We start from the raw sequence: 18,247 nt of genomic DNA on the forward strand, positions 1-18,247 counted from the left end.
TCGTCCAGGTTATCGTGACTGGTCTTTGTGGCTCTGATGTAAGTCTTCGTTTGCATTTATCGTCCTTCTAGCTTGGACTGCAGCTTACCATCGACCTAGATCCACTATTGGCAGCATGGCCGCATAGGACGGTATGTGGTGGAAGCCCCCATCGTCCTTGGCCATGAGTCCGCCGGCATTGTAGTGGAATGCGGAAGCAAGTCAGGCTTCACTGTTGGTGATCGCGTGGCCCTGGAGCCCGGCATTGCTTGCAATACCTGCCAGCATTGCCGTGCAGGCAGATACAATCTTTGTAGCGCGATGCGTTTTGCCGCTACACCACCCTATGATGGCACCCTGGCGACCTACTACCGTCTTCCTGCAGAATGCTGCTACAAGCTGCCGGTACATGTGTCACTACAACACGGAGCACTGGTCGAACCGCTCAGTGTGGCGGTACACAGTTGTCGCCTGGCAGGAGATATGCAGCAAAAGTCGGTCGTTGTCTTCGGCGCTGGTCCTGTTGGCTTGCTCTGCGCAGCCGTTGCACGCGCATTCGGTGCGTCAACAGTCGTGATTGTAGACATCAACTCCGACCGACTTAGCGTGGCACAAAAGTACGGAGCCACGCACACGTATAAGATGAGCGCCGATTCCCCCGAGCACAATGCCGCCAGAATCTTGGAAGAATCGGAGCTGGATGCTGGGGCTCATATCGTACTGGATGCCACTGGCGCTGAGCCTTGTATGAACTGTGGTATTTCAGCCCTTGCGCAGGGTGGGACATTTGTTCAGGTCGGCTTGGGCAAACCGAATCCCTCACTGCCGGTCGGTCAAATTTGTGATAAAGAGGCCGTTTTCAGGGGTAGTTTTCGGTATGGCCCAGGAGATTACCGGACTGCTATTGGGCTGCTGTCGTCGGGTCGGGTTGTTCTAGAGGGCCTTGTTACCCATGAGTTTCCTTTCACACAGGCGGAAGAGGCATTCAAGAACGTCGGTAACCGACAGGGTATCAAGACTGTCATCTATGGACCCGGTGCAGATGAGAATGCAGCGAAAGCAACCACGGCATAAACCAAGCCAATCTCCTCTCATTGTTCTGTATTAGTAAACTGTAAGGCGCTTTGCGTGCTTAATAGATATGCTAGCTTCATGGATCCGCTCCGGCCCATGACATGTCCCATAGCCAGTACAGTCCATTATCACCAAAGGCATCTGAGGTGATATCTGGAACTTCTAAGGGAAAGCTAGGGTCATTCCAATTATTCTCGAACGACCCATGCCACGAGTTCTCAGCTGGGGCGTGCTCGTGAGTATCAGGCAGCTGTTCTTGACTGTCTCTTGCGCCGTGTGTGTCATGGAGGCTACCATCCCTGCCAGAAGGAATAACTGATGGATAAAACTACAATCAGCTTTTCTGGACATATCATAGGGATAGAAAGATGGCATTGCGCTTACCATTTTGAACTGATGCTAGACTCTCATTCAACCGATGCATCCTGCTATAGTCTGGCCATGTCGGCCGCTGTAATGAACTATCGGTCTGAGTTATTGGGGCATCCAGGGGCAGTCGTAGGGTGTCTTCTACGGATATGGACGCAGATCCCATAGATGATGTGTGCCCTTCCTGTTGACTGTTTCCTGTGACTGGAGCCAGAATGGCCTCCGATTCACGGCGAAGAATCAGAGTGACCACATTTTTCAAGACGGTCGTACTTTGTCGTGATAACGCTGACCGTTCACCCAAAAGGCTCTGTAGGCGTAAGATCCGGGTGATTGTACGCTTCGCCACTTGGGTTGAATCTGATAACGGGTCTGATAGGGCCATGACTGCCAGTACGATTGCAGCATGGAATATATTGATGGCAAGAAAGGCGACAAGATGGCTATCTGTTGCAAGTTGAGCAAGTACCGGCACTTCTGTGACGCGCGATGTCCTGAGGGCAGCATTCCACCAATGCATTGAACTTTTGACCGGCTCATTCGGGGACATGGCTTCGAACGGTGACAGCTTCTGAGCTGGTGAGACTGCTTCAGGGTGTGAAATGGGAGATTCCGTTCCAAGCCTTGCCCCAGAAGTGGGATGACTTATTGACAGATGCCTGACTTGCCTTGCCAGCAACGGCCGGTGGAGGACAATGAGAACATTGTCGTAGGTTAATTGCAACGACAGGGATTGTAGAGCATGCGCTCTTGCACTCGGCCCACTATCAAGTTCGAAATCTCGGTCAAAGTCCAGAGTCAAGTAGTCGGGAAGATTATTCTGCCACTTCTGGAGATTCTGGGTCGCTTCTTTCACTACTTCAATGTAAACGTCCCCGGTCAATGCCTTAGAGGAACCTGAAGTGCGCGAGCCGAAAATGAACTCCAGAGCCGGAGATGCCATTAGATAGAGGGTGTTTAATTCTCTTTGATAAGGAGAATAGCAGATGGCGTATCCTTGCTCCGAATAGGGTGCAGTAAAATATGGGTTCTCCAGGTTATCTGCTGGCATGCTGAGGTTGCAGTCCTTATCATTAATTCCCAATGGTCGACCGTACGTGATGGACGCGAATCGGTCCCACGTGTATATTGTCCACCATACTCGCTTCCGCTCTTCAATCTCCTCAAGCTTTCCTGTAGGAGATTCTCGATGTAGCCCCGCAGCCTGGGACATCTTGATAGTTGCACCGAGCAGAGAGAACGACAAGTTTGGACGACCATGATAAACATGGTGAGACCCGAATAGAATTAAAATTTGAGCTGCTGTCACCGAGGACTCGTCCATCAACTCCACGACATGCAGTTCGACAAGGCTCATAAGATCGGCACTCAATTTCCGCCACTTACTACTATCGGCTGCATCTGTGACAGTTCTTTGTGATCGATACCATGCGCTCATGCCCAGCATGACTGCCAATAGCAGCAAGAACGACTTTTGCGAAGGATGAGCGAACCCATCTATTATAGACTGTAGTCTTGTACGGAAGGTTGGCTCGTAGATAACGAGAGAAAACCAATGAACTGTGTCAAAGTATTCATCGAGTAAAGAATAAGTGACATCTTGGGAAGGCAAATGCCGTCCCAGAATCGATGCAATAGGACGTCGCTGGCCTCCGGCTACAGCGCGCCGGTCAGCAACGTTTGTGCTAGTCCGGGCTCCTGGAATGGCGGAGGTGGATTGTTCATCGATGACCTGCTTATCCAGCTCGTAGATTTTTTGGGCGATACCCATTGTAGATTCGGCTTCGCCATATTCCATCATGAACTGCGCCTGATGCATCTCCTCAGATAGCTGTGTGTCATCTCTCTCAGTTCTGGACGTAGATGGGCAGTTGCCATCAGTATATTGTGGTTCATTATCAATAATTGCTGCTGATGTCCTAGTCTGCCGCTGGCGTCTTTGCACAGCCGCTTTCGCGCTAATGAGTGTTACTGAATGCAAGGTGCAGTGACCCGGAGATAGAGGTGGAAGTGTTCTTGTCATGCTCATGAGAATGGAGTGACTTACATGCGATTTTTATCCTTAGGCCTCTGGGGAACAGGGAGCTGACGACAGGTTACTTTGGCCCGTGCACATAGGGAGCAAGGTCGGAAAGGGTCGCACTGTAGACGTCAGATAAATGGGTGGCTTTTTTGGTACGTTGGCAAAGGACTACTAAAGCGAAAGAAAGTATCGCTTACCCGAGTTTTATGGCGACGGCATCTTTCACACGCATTACTGACTCGGGTCGGCAAAGGGGAACGGACATGGCTTGTGTTGCTTGACGAATTGGACTCATTCCCAAGTTGGAGATGTTCCCGTTGTCGATTGGACATGGTCGGAGTTTGAACCTGGGAAGAGCAGCCGTTCAACGGGACTGGGAGAAATGTGGACGAAGTACATTATCCCGCAGGAATTGGAAGGGTGTTTCTCCGCATCAAAGCGGCGGCCCGAATCGGAGAAAATCCCAAACGGGTCACTAGAGTTTATGGTTTCGGATAGTGAGTTGATCCGAGATGCCCCCAAACCTACTTATCTTCGAGCAGTTCTGTTTACCACATACATGATAGCTAATGAGAAGAACATGGCTCTGCTCTAAGCGGTCTGAATTTGACGGCAATCAAAGTGTCAGTCTTGACAATGGGGATAAACTTATTTATCGCTTATGGTATTGTATATATTTACTGCTACGCTATCAGCCCTCATCCAGTTACCGAGGCAAGCCGTACTAACCAACTAGTACTTCATAGGCTACTAATTCAACCATCATGGCAAGCTACAGTACTAGTCTGGATACAAAAAGAGCTTAGCTGTTCCTGATCCCTGTAACCAGCTGACTCTCTGAGTCAGGCTTTCCATCTTTGAACTAGTACTGCTAAACTGCTACTAACTATTAAAACCTCTTATCTCACACCATCGTCCCACCTTCCTGATTCCATTCTAGCCAAACCAGCCCTGTCTCTCTGCACATCATGGATGATGAATCACTTTCTTCGAATGACGCGGGTGAAGAGTCCATCCACGAGCCCCCAATCATTTCTTTCGATAATAGCGGTGACGGCCCGCTTCGGGTGCCCGGCTTTGGTGCCATCCCTCTGGATTACGAGCTTCCATCCGACGCGCGCTTTGCTCATGGAATAAAAGAGTGGCGCCAGGCGCCAGCCGTCACAGCACGTGAGCTGACCATGACTGCCGTAATGAATCGTCTGACCGACCGCCCAAACTGGCATGTTGATGTATTTGATGATGTGGTCGTGGCGCGTTGGCGGCAAGACAGCACCGCCTCCATCGCTATGCATCCCCTGCTAAGTGACCGGGCCTGGGACTGGTGCGTGCAGGAACTACGCGACAAAGCCACCGAGTTCCAGCAAAAGGGACATATCCGGGTGTTGGACACTGGATCCTGTGTTTGCAAGTCTGATCATATTCCCGCACTTCAAACAGTGGAGCTGGCCGGCGAGTTCCGACGCGCAGTAAAACCGGTGCTCCGGTCCCTAATGGAATCCGGACTGTTGGACTGGCGGTCAAGGAATAGATTAAGTATCGTCGACCCGACCTTGTTTCCGCTGGTTTATGGGCATAGCTTGGTCTTGACTGATGGTGGTCGGGTGGAAGTAGCGAATGTGCTTGGCGCGTATCAGGGTGCGACATCCCTTGCGCCTACTCACGTCGACAAGAGGACGGATTCGGCAAACATTCAGAGGCAAATTGATGAGAGGCGAAAGCTGTCTTGGTCAATGATTGTCGACCGTGAAACAGCACCTCATTACCGATGGAGCGCGAATTACCAGGCTCTGCCATCTGAAGTGGAGTTTGTAGGGGATGCAGGATCGACGCAGGTTCGCCTCACCTCATATGTCAATAATCTGCACCCTGTGCACCAGGGCCTGTACCGTGCAATTGAAACATTGGTAGGCCGGACAATACCGTTGTGGAACGACTGCTTGGTCCAGGGACAGCGGGGCTGGAGCGATATCTTGAACCAGGGCCAGCTGGGGCCGGTGCCGCTACGGATAATCACCTATGGAATAGAATGGGAGAATGTGATTCCTGAATGCCTCCTTGCCTTCCGAGTCCCAAAATTTATGAGGAGGCAGGAGAGGCGTGAAGCTCGAGAAATGATCTTGAATAGGACGGGATACAACACAGACAATCGCCGTGAAAGGTCTGAATACGAACGAAAATGGTTGGAATATTATTCAGACATGCTAGGTATTGGGGACAAGGAGTTGCCGTCCGAAGAGTCCAACCTCTGGCAACGCGCAAAGGAGTATCTTGAAATCCCCGAGGATGGATCAACCACACCTGTTCCTGTCCCGGATGACTGGCAGCAGTACACCTGGAGGTATATCGAAAGAAAGGCCCGGCGAATACAACGCTTCCGCCACCCGGAGCCAGGAACAGTATTTTCTTACCAAGAGTGGAAAACAGGACGTCACAACGAAAGAGCTGTGGTTAACATGGTCAGCAAGCGGGACGACTGGCATGATATGCCCTACAAACCTGTCACGCCTTCCCACAAACCATATACTATTCGGCTCCAGGAGACCTTCCGTTCGCAAGGACTTCAAGTAATTGTGAACATGGAGAACATTGAGCTTACCCCTGACAACCCGGACTACAAAGGAACAGACTGGCATATGGAAGGCCAACTTAACGAGCACCTCGTAGCTGTTGCCATCTTTGCATACGATATCGAGAATGTTACAGAACCCCAGATCGCCTTCCGTCAGAACACTAAGATGGATCAATGCTTCTATCAATATAGGCATAAAGAGAAAACGAAATGGTGGGATTTCGAATGGCCGATGCACAGATATGGAAAGATTAGCCGCTCCGATTTACCAGAACTGGCGCAAATCCTGGGCTATTCGGATTTTGACCTCCATACTGATAACCACGCAACTAGAACATGGCAGGATAAAGGTGTAGTCTCGGTTGCACAAGGGCGTATGATTACGTTTCCCAACGTCCTAGAGCACCGTGCTGGGGCCTTCTCACTAGCCGATCGGACTCGCCCGGGGCATTATAGATACATCAAGTTGTGCCTGGTTGACCCTCACTATCGCGTCTGCTCCACCCGCAATGTGCTGCCCCAACAGCATCACTGGTGGGCAGAAGCGGTAGGTATGGATCTGAGGGCTGCGGGACTGCCTCAAGAGATAATCGATCAGATTATGCAAGAGACGGGCAGCTGGCCTATGGGGTTACCGGAGGCTCGGCGGCACCGCCACGCTTTCTTGAAAGAGCATCGCTGGAATAATTTGGTCAGGATGGAAAATATGGATTGGCCGTACTTCAATTGTTGAACACGAATTGGGAAGAAGTTATGGAAGCCTTTGCCATGCGTACCGCAAAGTAGAAACTATCCAGGTGTCATGAAGCAAGGGTACTCGCATTATTTACATGAATGCAATGGACTTTACTTTTCCGGAATCGACTTGCAAAAATACACTTCCTGGTGAGCTTCTATGACGTCTGAAGCTGAGAAAGCAGACACATAGTGTCATGCGACGAGAGAACTATCTTTACAAAACTAGCTATCTAATGCCCCGAGCAGAGAAACATGGTGCCTGGCCCTAGCAAACAGCCTCCGAAATTTGAAGTCATTCTGAGTCAAAGGCGAACTCAATGTTACTACACGTATCATCTGGCACGGACTCTGGACTGGCGTCATCACTCTCAGAAGAACTTTCTTCAATAACCCCCGTCAAACTAGTGATGGAAGTTTCAAGAGCCCTCATTATATTTATGTGATTGATGTCGGAAATGTGTCCGGTAGCAATGCGATCGTTGAATGTCTTAGGGAAATTATCAATGATCTCCTTGAGCCTTTTCGCATCTTTGTCACTGAGTTTTTTAGCATCAACGTCGTCGTCGATCCCTTCTAAGGTAGCATCCCAATCGAATGAAGACCCACCCCCGGTGACGACATAACGACCATATGCCTCGTCGCCAAGGAGGTCTCTGAGCACCTTAATTTCGACTTCAAAGACATCCTCATAGCGCATGTCCTTGACTTCCTGGGCCCATTCTACCGCTTGTTTCACATCATCGTTCTTCACCTTTCCTGTCTTGATAGCTTTGTTTGCGGAGTGAAGAACAGTCTCAAAGACGCGGGGAAAATCTTTTGCGTTGGCTTTGATGGAGGGGAGCAGTTTTTCAAGGTCGTACCGCGCAGAGGTGGGCATTTTAATCGACAACCTTTTAGCAGCCCCAACACCCGGTGTCTTGGTACGATCGGCCTTAGTCGGCAGGTAGACCTTATTCCATCTGTCTTCTATGAGGAAACTTGCGAACTGGTCAAAGAAACACATTTTTTTGTACTCAGTGGCACAGCCAGGGGCAATGGTCTTTTCGACGCCCGCGTCCCATTCCATCTTGTACACGTAGTAATAGTGCAGAAGCTCGTAGGGAGCAGCATCGTTGTTGGCTAGTACGTGGGTGGACAAGACCGAGCACCAGAGGAGGAATAGATTGAATAACTTCATTCTGTATGGCGCAAGTGCTGGGCATGGGTTGACGATAGAAATATACCCAGAATAAAGAAAATAATTAACGAAGGCGAGATAAAGAGTGACTATCAAGGAAGCAAGAGTGAGCGAGAACGATAGAGAGTGACTTCACACAAAACGACATGGACAAAGCGAAGGAAAGGGAGCCGATTTTCTAGAGAATGGAGAATTGGGAGAAAATGAGATCGATTGAGATTGAGAAATACGCTGGCAGACAGATTCGCACGGGGGGATGCCTACCCCCCTGACAGGCTATCACTGCACCATGCTCAGATCCCCCGTTCATCTATCATATCGCTTTCTAATTTCCAGATAAGTGTCACTCGTCTTAGCTTATCAGGGGTGTTCATCCAACGGATAGATCGGAAGTTGACATGCTCACCCTTGTCGCATCCTCTATCTCGGAGATTTGGACATGAATCCTACATTCCAATTTCGAGTCACACAAAGTCTCTCCCTGTGTCCGACAACAGACCGGGTAATCGGCGTGTCCGTTGAGGGGAAGTGAGACATCTCATTGTAGGCGAGATTGCATGCATACATAGTCGAGTACTTAGCTTCTACTAGAACGAGTCGTTGATCTTGGCAGGCTAGAGCTTGGTAGTGTTTAGTTGGAGCTTGATTCTAACCTTGTTGGTTGGACCCTTATTGAGGCTAGTAGGGCTAGTAGGTAGACTATTTTAACCCCGGAAACTGGCCACCGAACCACAATTCGGAGGTCCGTCGGGGTTAGCGCTTAGTCTGTTCTCTTCCTCGAACCAGCCCTGGGCCAAGGGTCCCAGGGGTTTCGGAGGACGATGCCGGCTAAAATCCTTTTGTTATCTTTGCAGCGGAAATGGACCCCTAGACTTTGGATGGAGGAGCAGCCGGGGTCGTATCATGCCCACACGGGTGTCTCGGAGTAATTTCCGTGGCGGGGAGATAGGGAAGAAGGATTTAGATCCCGGTTTAGTGCGTCGTGTGGTCAGGACTGAAGTGAACATGTTCATGGATGCTTGCTTGGCAAATTAGTAACGGGGTTAACAGTTTGCTCGTACTAATGGTTTGTATCGGGCCAAATTTATCAGTGGTACATTTGGGAAGGCTGAGATGCTTACAGCGTGGATTATCTCGAATTAATTAATGGATGGTTCTCTAAGGCCCTGGTTATCCAAAGAGGGGAAGTACAGGACTAGCTAGCGCGGAATTGAAGTAGGGTAACAATGTAGGTATGAACATGTGAAACCAATCCCCCAGCACCATTGGGCGCTCCAACAGTCATTTATCTGACCCATATCTTACTTACTAGTGGCAGCAGCCGCGGTAGCAGAAGCACAGTAGCTGCTCTCGAAAGCCAGAACAGTGGTAGCCACCTCGGTACCACAGGCAGCATTCGAGCAATCCCGAATACCGTAGTAGAAGTTGATGTTCTCGCATAAACAGGCAGGGTCAGGGCTACTACATCCGAGGGAGGAGTATTTGGCCAGCATATTGTTAAAGCAGGTCTGACCGCAGGTGGGGAGGTCAGAGATTGCGGTGGGACTTGCTGTAGGTGTCGACGAGGAGGTGGTGGTACTAGTCACCGGATAGGTGGTTTCGGCCGCAATGGCGGAGGTGCAGTATCCGCTCTCGAAAGCCAAAACTGTGCTTGCCACTGCAGTCCCGCAAGCAGCATTGGCGCAGTCACGGATTCCGTAGTAGAAATTGATGTTTCGGCAGAGGCAGGATGGATCGGATGTCTCGCAGCCGAGGCTACCATATTTGGCTAGCATGTTGTTGAAGCAGGTTTGCTGCACGAAAATTGACTTAGCAGGTAGACTGTGACGGAGGGTAGGGGTAGGGGCTTACACCGCACGTAGGGAGCTGGGAAATTCCGGTGATGGTGGCCGTTGCGGAAGTCGAAGTGGATGCGGTTGAGCCAGCAGAAGTTGTGAGAACAATGGTCGTCTCCGGAGCAGTGCTACTTGGGGATGATGTGGATGAGGTGGCGCTGGAGGAAGACGCGGAGGCTGTGGATGTGGACGAGGCCACAGCAGTAGCCTTGGTTCCATCGAACGCCGTTGCGAACACGAGGGCCCCATCATCCCCGGCGATGGTGGGAATGACAGTGACCGATCCCGCGGAATCGTAGCTGGTGATGTCCATCAACACATCGGGCCAGATGCTAGAAGTACAGACGGCGCCTAATCCAGGTCGCGTCGAATTCTGGTAGTTTGGCATGTACACTCCATAGTTGCTTTTGGTAAATGTCCAGTCAGTCTTTCTGGGGCTTAATAGAGAGTCGAGGCAAGAGACAAATAGCATACCTTGGGCAACAGACGATGTACGTGTCGGTAACATTGTACGTTTCCCAGTCTTTGGGGCACACAAGCTGCTTGTAGGGGGGCAGGATACTAGTGGCTACCGCACTATAGTAGAATTGGCTGGGGTAGCAGGATGAAAGGGTCATAGTGGAAACCGGATTGACAATGTTCTGCCAGAGCTCGGTCGACCATGCTGGGATCTCGGTCATTCCACCAGCACATCCTGGTGGTTGGGTAAACACAGTGGTGAGCACCAAAGAGTCACTCGAAGTGGTGATACTGGGCGAGGCAGTAGTGAGCGAGGGGGTTGCCGAAGTTGGCGGACTCGATGAAGATGAGGTTGGGTTGGCCGTCGACGAGAGCGTACTAGTGGGTGTAACACCAGAGGTTGTGAGACCAATTGTCTCCAGCTGGCCGAAGACTGGATTCAAGATCCATGAAGTGACAAGGAAAAGTCGAAGGACAAGATACATCTTGGGTGATTGCTTTGCGTAGCGAACAACGAGAGAAACAAGATGGGAGATGGGAGACAGAAGAGAAACAATGAGCGTACAGTGAGGAAACAGGAGTTTCAAATCGCATCGAATAAATACATTAGGCAGATGAAGAGCAATACGGGGGAGAGGGGTGTTTGGGGGCTAGCAAAGATCCCTGTCAGGCACACAGTACAATTACTATAGACTGGCTCGAAGGGCTCAACATAAGTTGAGTCTTATCGCAAGACGGTGGAGCCTGTTCAGATACGCCTCTTGGAGTGCACCTAGCTCGCATTAGCTCGACGTGTCGAATTAAACTAAACCGAGCCATTTGTCTTACTTCCCTCAAAGCGCAATTAGCAGAAGGCATCTCGTAAGGGAATACTTCGCCGTCGGATAGATCGGAATCAGGGGGCTTCATCCAGCCTGGGAAATTTCTGGCTCGAGCCGGGGTTATATATGTTATATGCCCTGGGCACTCGACCGTCGGCTGAAAGCACCTTCATCACTCATTTCTCTCCTTTGGCTCTTCAGCAAGTCACTCTTTTGTTCATTTAACCAGTCATTCTTTTATTCGCTCCTTAAATGTTGACTCAGGCCACCTGTGCCAAGTACGTTGCCTAAGCCTGACTGCTTAGCCTACAAACGTTCTCATTTCGTTTAGCACTCCAAGCATGCCCCTGCCAAATAATAATGGCTGCAATGTGGAGGACTTTCTTTGTGCTTTTGATCTTTGCTTTCTGTCTAAATTTAACTGGGGCTTCCCCAATCGCCGACTCAACTTTCCATCTGTGGCATCAGCGGAGAGCCCTTGCCAATCCACCGAGGCCGCGTTCCCTCAATACCTCGATCACTGAGCTTCAACAGGCTCAGAAGCTCGTGGAGGCTGCTGTGGCACAACAATCCGAATACAATGCCTGGCGAGTGGCGAATCCTAAGCGCAACACATATCAATCGCGCCACTCCAATGCTTCGCACTCCTCGACCCAGTACGAATTGTCTGCACAGCCGGTGGCGCCCACGTTGGACTCTCGTCTCAGAGCTGCAGCCGCACTCCTTGCTGAGCGCCACGCAGCACAGCAGCTAAGGAATGGCACTCTTCACAAATCCTACAGTCAGTTCATCAAGGCGCGCAGGCCCTTGACATCGTCGAAACAGGACAGTACAGACTCATCGTCGGACTACTGGCCGGCCCAGGTCGACCACGGTCGCCCGCCCATGGGGTGGGATTCGTCCTACCCCGTCTATCGAGACGTTACCGATCCCAAGTTTGGAGCCAAGGGCGACGGGGTGACGGATGACACCGATGCTATTAATGCCGCAATCTCCTACGGAGGAAGTTGCCAGGAAAACTGCGAATCTTCCTCGACCAAGGGTACATTCATCTATTTCCCCCCAGGCACATACCTCATCTCCTCGCCCCTCAATGCCTCTTACTACTCTCAGTTGGTGGGTAATGCAAATGACCTTCCCGTGATCAAAACGTCTCCATCGTTCATTGGCCTGGGGGCAATTCAGAGTGATGTTTATATCCCGAACGACAATGGAAATGAGTGGTACATTGAAGTAAGCCGACTCCTGTGATATGGTACCTTCGGGAAACCAAGCTAAGGTCTTATCTTCAGCAATCCAATTTCTATCGTCAAGTCCGGAACTTCATCATTCGATATCGAGGAGACCATCACCGCGAATGCTGCCGGACTGCATTGGCAGGTTGCGCAAGCTACCTCCCTAACCAACGTGTACATAACTGCCAGCTCAAGTGCCGGAACCACCCAGATGGGCATTTACACCGAGAATGGTAGCGGGGGCTTCATGTCGGGCTGCACACTCTCAGGTGGATCGTATGGCATTTATGGTGGTAACCAGCAGTACACGGTCCGCGATTTCGAGATCTTCGGTCAGACTAATGCGAGCATTGGTTTGATTTGGGATTGGGGTTGGACCTGGTCCGGATTGCATCTCTCCAGTTCACCCATAGGAATAAGCCTGCTCAATCCCCAGGATCCTTCTGGTCAGCCATCTGGATCTACGTACATCCTTGATAGCATGTTCGATGAAACTCCCATTGCTATCCAGGCAAGCTTCGAGCAGTCAAGCATTCTGGAATCCAGCATTATCACGCTGGACAACATCGGGGTCAACGCTGTCGACACAATGGTCTCCTTCACTGATGGCACGAGCCTCGATCTTCCCAATGGTGATGTGGACTTCGTGGTCATCGGGAACACCCAACAAGAATCAGACAACACTTTTGGTTATTACGAAGTGAATGTGCAGCAACCTCCACCGCCTCTTCTGGATGCTGGCCAGGACCAAATCATTTACCGAGACTCATATTTTTACAAAGACCGCCTGCAGTATGAGACCCTCTCTCTGGACAGCATCGTCAGCGTTAAAGATCATGGGGCGGCGGGCGATGGAGCTACAGATGACACAGCGGCCATTGTCGCGGCCCTCGCCCTGGCAACCGCCGACAATTTGATTTATTTCCCTCCTGGCTCCTACATCGTCACCTCTACCATAGTAATTCCAGCACATGCTCGTATTACTGGACAAGTATGGTCACAGCTTGTGGCATCGGGTGACTATTTCGCCGACATGACCTCCCCCAAGGTCATGATCCAAGTGGGCAACCCCGGTGATGTGGGAACGGTCGAAATCAGTGATATGCTCTTTACCTCTATTGGAGAGCTACCAGGATTGGTGATGGTGGAGTGGAACGTTCAGGCTGAGATACAGGGCTCAGTGGGTATTTGGGACTCGCACTTTCGGGTGGGAGGCGCGTATGGCAGCAAACTGCAGCTGGACGAGTGTCCTACCGGCGACTCGATTGCATCAGGTTGTGTGGCCGCTTCTTTAATGCTACACATCGCCCCAGAAGCAAATGGGTACTTCGAAAACATGTGGCTATGGGTGGCTGATCACGATATTGACGATCCAGCCAACACACAGATCACCGTCGGGGTTGCTCGAGGGCTTCTGGTTGAGTCAACCTCAGGGCCAACCTGGATGTACGGCACTGCCTCTGAGCATTCAATCCTTTATCAATACAATTTCGTCAACTCTACCAACACCCTGGCTGGCATGATACAGACCGAATCTCCATACTATCAGTTTACCGATGCCACTGAGTCCCCCGGGCCCTTCAACGCGTCGATGGGCCTCTTCACGAACGACCCTCCCTTTCCGGACACCACCTGCAATGCGTCGCCGGAGCTCTGCAATTTCGCATGGGCGGTGACCATGAAAGATAACACCAACCTAACCGTTGCGGGAGCGGGCCTCTACTCCTGGTACGACAATTACGTCGAGACCTGTGTCGACACCCAAAATTGCCAGCAGCGGATGGTCCAAGATCAGGGCGATAACTATGGTCTCTACGTGTGGAATCTTATCACAATCGGTTCCGTGGAAATGATTAGCAATGACAACGATATCATCTACGCGGCGAACAACACGCAGGCTATCGGACATCCCTACTGGAGCGCTCTCGCAGCTTATCTGGACGACTACGAGCAGCCAATTTGGTCGTGCACAGATGATTCCACCGACCCGGCCTGTCAGTCAACCTGGAAGTGCGACTTGACCCAGCAGTATGCAACGGTCGACGATCTCAACGGGGCTCTGAGCAGCTACCCAGATCAATGCATGCCGTACTACGCAATGAACACTCTCTACACCACTCTGAATGCCTCTCTCGCCAATTATACTGAAACCAACAAGGACTATGACAAGTACTTCGGATACTACAAACAATATGTTCGCGAGATGGTCCCTGACGCCATCAACGCCTTCATGGCCGCCTCGACGCCCAGCCAACCCGAAGGCGGAGCGGGTAACAAGTATTTCGATTGCACCTGCGAGGGCTATGGACCGACCTCAACGCAGCAGTGTCCGTTCACCTACACCCAGTTGATGGGCGCCACCAGATATACTATGACATACACTCTCAAGGACGCCGATGGCTTCTACAGCGAGCTCGAAAGCACCTACGGGATCAATCGCACCTGGGTGACCTTCGGCGACGAAGGGGGCCCTACACACGAGGTTGGCCACTGTATTCCGGGGGCTTGCTCGGGAGGCACCGATTATCGGTATGTTAATATCCCCCAAGCGGTCAAGTCCAACGAAATCAACGTTGGTAACCCCAAGGACGTCATCACTGCGGCGCTGCCTTCTGTCGGCACCCTGCAGAACAACCTCCTTGCGCGCGAGATGGATATCAATCTTGGTGCCTGGGGCGGCGGTATGCAGGACCTGCTTGAAACGTTCTCAATGCCAGTCCTCATGTTGCAGCAAGCTATCGCCTCCATGGCGAATGTGAAGGCCATTGGCGAAAAGCAGGCAAAGGAGGATAAAATCAAGCTCGTCCTGGAGATTCTGGGTATTGCCTTTGCTTTCGTTCCCTTCCTGGATGATATTACCCCGGAGCTGGATGTGCTGGACGGAGTCTTCGAGACCGTTGCTGCTACTGGTAACGTAGCCCTTGGCATCCAAAGCATCGTCTCAGACCCCAGCTCCGCCCCTATGGTGCTTCTGGATCTCATCGCTGGTGGGGGACTGCGCGATGAAGACGACTACTCTGAGGCCGCCGCTGCCCGTCGCGCGGTGACTGAGGATGACTTGGAAAAGATTGGCAAGGATTACAAGGCAGAACAGGACAAGTTCGATGATATCACGAAGGCAAAATGCCGTGTTTAGGTGGATGGGCGGCTATACTGTAGTTGAAACAGAAGTCTACGGATAATTATCAGTTTCGCGAGTATAGCTATCTGGTGGCATACTGTCATCTACAAGGGTTGTAGCGAGCCTAAGTTAATGGTTCCATTATTTGCGTTTATTGTTGTATGCGTTGTCGAGGAGTTGCATGACAACGGTTGTGATCATAAACTGTGGAATTTACAAGTGTCTCATCTATCCGAATTATAATGTGAAGCTCAGATAACAGACTTATTCTTCAAAGTACTATATCACAATATAATGCCTGGGATTATCCTTGTGGTCCGATTTCCGACCTTGGGTGCATCGGCATGAAATATAAATTACGTAATATCTCGATTGTCATATAAATTCAGTTCATGCATTTATTTTTCTTATCTTTCCTTTTCTCTGTTTTTTCTTTCCTCTTCCACAATGAATAGTAGACAGTTAGTAAATAGACGGATAAAGGTAGGGAGTGACCTACGACCTGGAAATTTAGGGCCCAAAGTGGGAGACAAAGGCGTGGCTAGCCCGCCAAATATATTTTTCGACCTACTGATTACTAGTCGCAGCATAACATTCCTAGTAGAAACTTGTACAGTACCACACCCGGAGTACACCCGACCGTGGACGTTACGTATGTTGGCCTGTTTCTATCGTTGGGTCTTGTCACTTGTTCTTCAGGTTGATCAACCCCGCACTTTGTTCAATTCACAGGGGTCAATCAAGGAAGAGCAAGTCATGCTGCCGCGCGTATCTCAGCGGAACTGTGCCGATCGTCCGAGGCGTCGGAGAAATATCCTAGTTAATGCGACGAGGTTCGATATCCGGGGTCTGGGGTGAAATGATCTGGGGAAACAGGAAAATGCGGGGTGCAGGTTTATCATTCCATATGTTGAGCTGCGAGAACCTTTCATCTTCCCGGAGAGCTGGAGAAGCCTCTACTCTTGATGCAGACTAATTTCCAAGCGCGCGGTTTACAGCGCATTGGCGACCATGAAGAAACCTCAGGGCCAAGTGCTCTGTATATTGATGACCATAACATGCGGCATCTCATACCTTCTCTATGGCTATGACCAGGGGTTCATGTCAGGCGTGCTGTACGCTGTCACCACCTACCTCGAGTTATGGTTCTGACTGAGGTGCAGACTCGCCGAGGATTACCTTCAGACAATGGATCGGCCATCAACCTTTATGCAAGGACTACTGTCCAGTCTCCACACGCTGGGGTGCTTTTTCGGTTGCGTCGGCAGTATATCGTTCAGCGAGAAGATTGGTCGCAAGAAGCCTATCTTAATCGGCACAGTCCTGATCTCGATCGGCGCAGTCATTCAAACAGCCGCATACTCACCAGCTCAATTCATTGTCGGGCGGATCGTGTCTGGAATGGGAACCGGACTAAACACGTCTGTGATCCCAGTATGGCAGGCCGAGACCCTTCCAGCTAGAAAGCGAGAGCGATTCGGAGCCATCCAGTATGTGTTGGTTTGCACAGGCACCACCATCAGTTACTGGATGGCGTATGCTCTGTCCTATTCCGCAAATAGTGTTTTTCAATGGCGTTTCCTGGTCGCAGCGCAGCTTGTGTTTGCGGTGCTGATTATGTGCCTTGGTAAGTAACTCATGTATTTTTTACTGATCATACCTGGTACACAGCTTATAGTGTGTAGTTCCATTGATGCCGGAGTCCCCTAGATGGCACTTCGTCCACGGCTACCGAGACAAAGCCTTGTGTACACTATGAAAATGCATGGGACATCGGATGAACAGCAAAGCGAAGTCCAAGCAGAGGTCCATTTGATCCAGCAAGCTGTGGAGCTTGAAGCCAGACATGGAGCGACTAAATGGGTTGATCTATTCAAGAATGAGCCACGCACACAAAATTTCCGACGTCTCATGCTAGGATGGTGGTAAGTCTCGCCTATCAGTCACGGCGGGATGTTTCGGCTGATTAGATGCATCTTATGCAGGCTGATGTTTATGGTGATGTGGTCCGGCGTCTGCAGTATCGGCTATTACATTTCATACCTCTTCGAAGTCTCCGTCGGTCTCAGTCACAACTTGTCCCTGCTCCTTTCTGGGTTCAACGGTCTCTGGTATCTGTTATCAGCTTTCATCCCATTCTTTGTGATCAATCATCTCGGCAAGCGGCGGTGTATGATGATTAGCGCTGCTGGCATGGGCTGCTGTTTCCTGACAATGTCACTGACGATCCGGTCGGGCACGTTTGCAGCCTCGATTGTCTGCATTGTTGCCTTCTTCCTGTACTACACCTTCTTCGCACTGGGATACCTGGCGATACCCTGGTTGTACAATGCCGAGATCATGCCTCTTCATCTGCGATCCCAGGGGACAGCTCTGACGACCTCCTCGAATTGGATTTGGAACTTCGCCACCGTCATGATGACTCCCTCGCTGATGAGCCAGCAGGGCTGGAAGGGGTACCTGGTATTTACGGTGTTTAATTTCTGCTTTGTGCCGGTGATATACCTGCTATATCCGGAGACTACCGGCCGACGGCTCGAGGAGATCGACGCGATATTCTACGGGACTTCGGTCTTGGTGGCCCGAACGGAGTGGGCCGACAAAGGCCGGTTTGAAGCCAACCCGCTCGGAGGAGTCATCCAGGGGCTAGAACCTTCGCAGAAGGAAACACAACACCACGTGGAGTACGTCAGCTCAAACTCGGAGAATTGCTAGCAGGTGGAACAATGTCTTTGAGTCACCATGTTGGTTTGGGCATCTCTCAACTGTTATGGAGGGTTGTGTATTTTATCTGCTTATCGGCCGGGAGCAGAGGAAACGAATTACCCAGATGCAGCGTCATTA

At 50.8% G+C, this 18,247-nt stretch overlaps 7 protein-coding genes across 7 annotated transcripts; 4 read left to right on the top strand and 3 right to left on the bottom strand.

Annotated features, from left to right (window-relative positions):
• The first annotated feature begins 68 nt into the window (after positions 1–68).
• Positions 69–1,298, top strand: BO88DRAFT_406282 (uncharacterized protein). Its single transcript, XM_025707112.1, has one exon. The coding sequence runs from the start codon at positions 301–303 to the stop codon at positions 1,051–1,053; it is 753 nt and encodes a 250-aa protein (XP_025561191.1). The 5' UTR covers positions 69–300; the 3' UTR covers positions 1,054–1,298.
• Positions 1,130–3,777, bottom strand: BO88DRAFT_344400 (Zn(II)2Cys6 transcription factor; the record flags this gene model as incomplete). Its single annotated transcript, XM_025703228.1, has 4 exons — positions 1,130–1,368; positions 1,438–3,380; positions 3,470–3,564; positions 3,643–3,777. The coding sequence occupies 4 exons, from the start codon at positions 3,775–3,777 to the stop codon at positions 1,130–1,132; spliced, it is 2,412 nt and encodes an 803-aa protein (XP_025561192.1).
• Positions 3,778–4,246: 469 nt separating this feature from the next.
• BO88DRAFT_406283 (DUF4246 domain-containing protein) lies at positions 4,247–6,803 on the top strand. The gene has a single exon (XM_025707113.1). It carries the CDS (start codon positions 4,414–4,416, stop codon positions 6,748–6,750), a length of 2,337 nt encoding a protein of 778 aa, XP_025561193.1. The 5' UTR covers positions 4,247–4,413; the 3' UTR covers positions 6,751–6,803.
• Positions 6,804–6,903: 100 nt separating this feature from the next.
• Positions 6,904–8,090, bottom strand: BO88DRAFT_465895 (uncharacterized protein). The gene has a single exon (XM_025711439.1). It carries the CDS (start codon positions 7,930–7,932, stop codon positions 7,048–7,050), a length of 885 nt encoding a protein of 294 aa, XP_025561194.1. The 5' UTR covers positions 7,933–8,090; the 3' UTR covers positions 6,904–7,047.
• A 1,143-nt stretch (positions 8,091–9,233) lies between these two features.
• On the bottom strand, positions 9,234–10,711 carry BO88DRAFT_465897 (CFEM domain-containing protein; the record flags this gene model as incomplete). The annotated part of the gene is made up of 3 exons (XM_025711440.1): positions 9,234–9,725; positions 9,784–10,171; positions 10,242–10,711. 3 exons carry the CDS (start codon positions 10,709–10,711, stop codon positions 9,234–9,236), a joined length of 1,350 nt encoding a protein of 449 aa, XP_025561195.1.
• A 696-nt stretch (positions 10,712–11,407) lies between these two features.
• Positions 11,408–15,418, top strand: BO88DRAFT_465902 (glycoside hydrolase family 55 protein; the record flags this gene model as incomplete). The annotated part of the gene is made up of 2 exons (XM_025711441.1): positions 11,408–12,270; positions 12,340–15,418. 2 exons carry the CDS (start codon positions 11,408–11,410, stop codon positions 15,416–15,418), a joined length of 3,942 nt encoding a protein of 1,313 aa, XP_025561196.1.
• A 996-nt stretch (positions 15,419–16,414) lies between these two features.
• Positions 16,415–18,118, top strand: BO88DRAFT_445084 (sugar transporter; the record flags this gene model as incomplete). Its single annotated transcript, XM_025710169.1, has 5 exons — positions 16,415–16,518; positions 16,567–17,030; positions 17,089–17,149; positions 17,194–17,328; positions 17,389–18,118. 5 exons carry the CDS (start codon positions 16,415–16,417, stop codon positions 18,116–18,118), a joined length of 1,494 nt encoding a protein of 497 aa, XP_025561197.1.
• Positions 18,119–18,247: the final 129 nt, after the last annotated feature.

The sequence above is a fragment of the Aspergillus vadensis genome, assembly GCF_003184925.1.
Source record: "Aspergillus vadensis CBS 113365 unplaced genomic scaffold BO88scaffold_17, whole genome shotgun sequence".
Lineage (NCBI taxonomy): Eukaryota > Fungi > Ascomycota > Eurotiomycetes > Eurotiales > Aspergillaceae > Aspergillus > Aspergillus vadensis.

What these genes read in the sequence shown, in the direction of transcription:
- BO88DRAFT_406282 (XM_025707112.1), top strand. Translation starts at nt 301, where the DNA reads ATGCGTTTTGCCGCTACACCACCCTATGATGGCACCCTGGCGACCTAC.
- BO88DRAFT_465895 (XM_025711439.1), bottom strand. Translation starts at nt 7,932, where the DNA reads ATGAAGTTATTCAATCTATTCCTCCTCTGGTGCTCGGTCTTGTCCACC.
- BO88DRAFT_406283 (XM_025707113.1), top strand. Translation starts at nt 4,414, where the DNA reads ATGGATGATGAATCACTTTCTTCGAATGACGCGGGTGAAGAGTCCATC.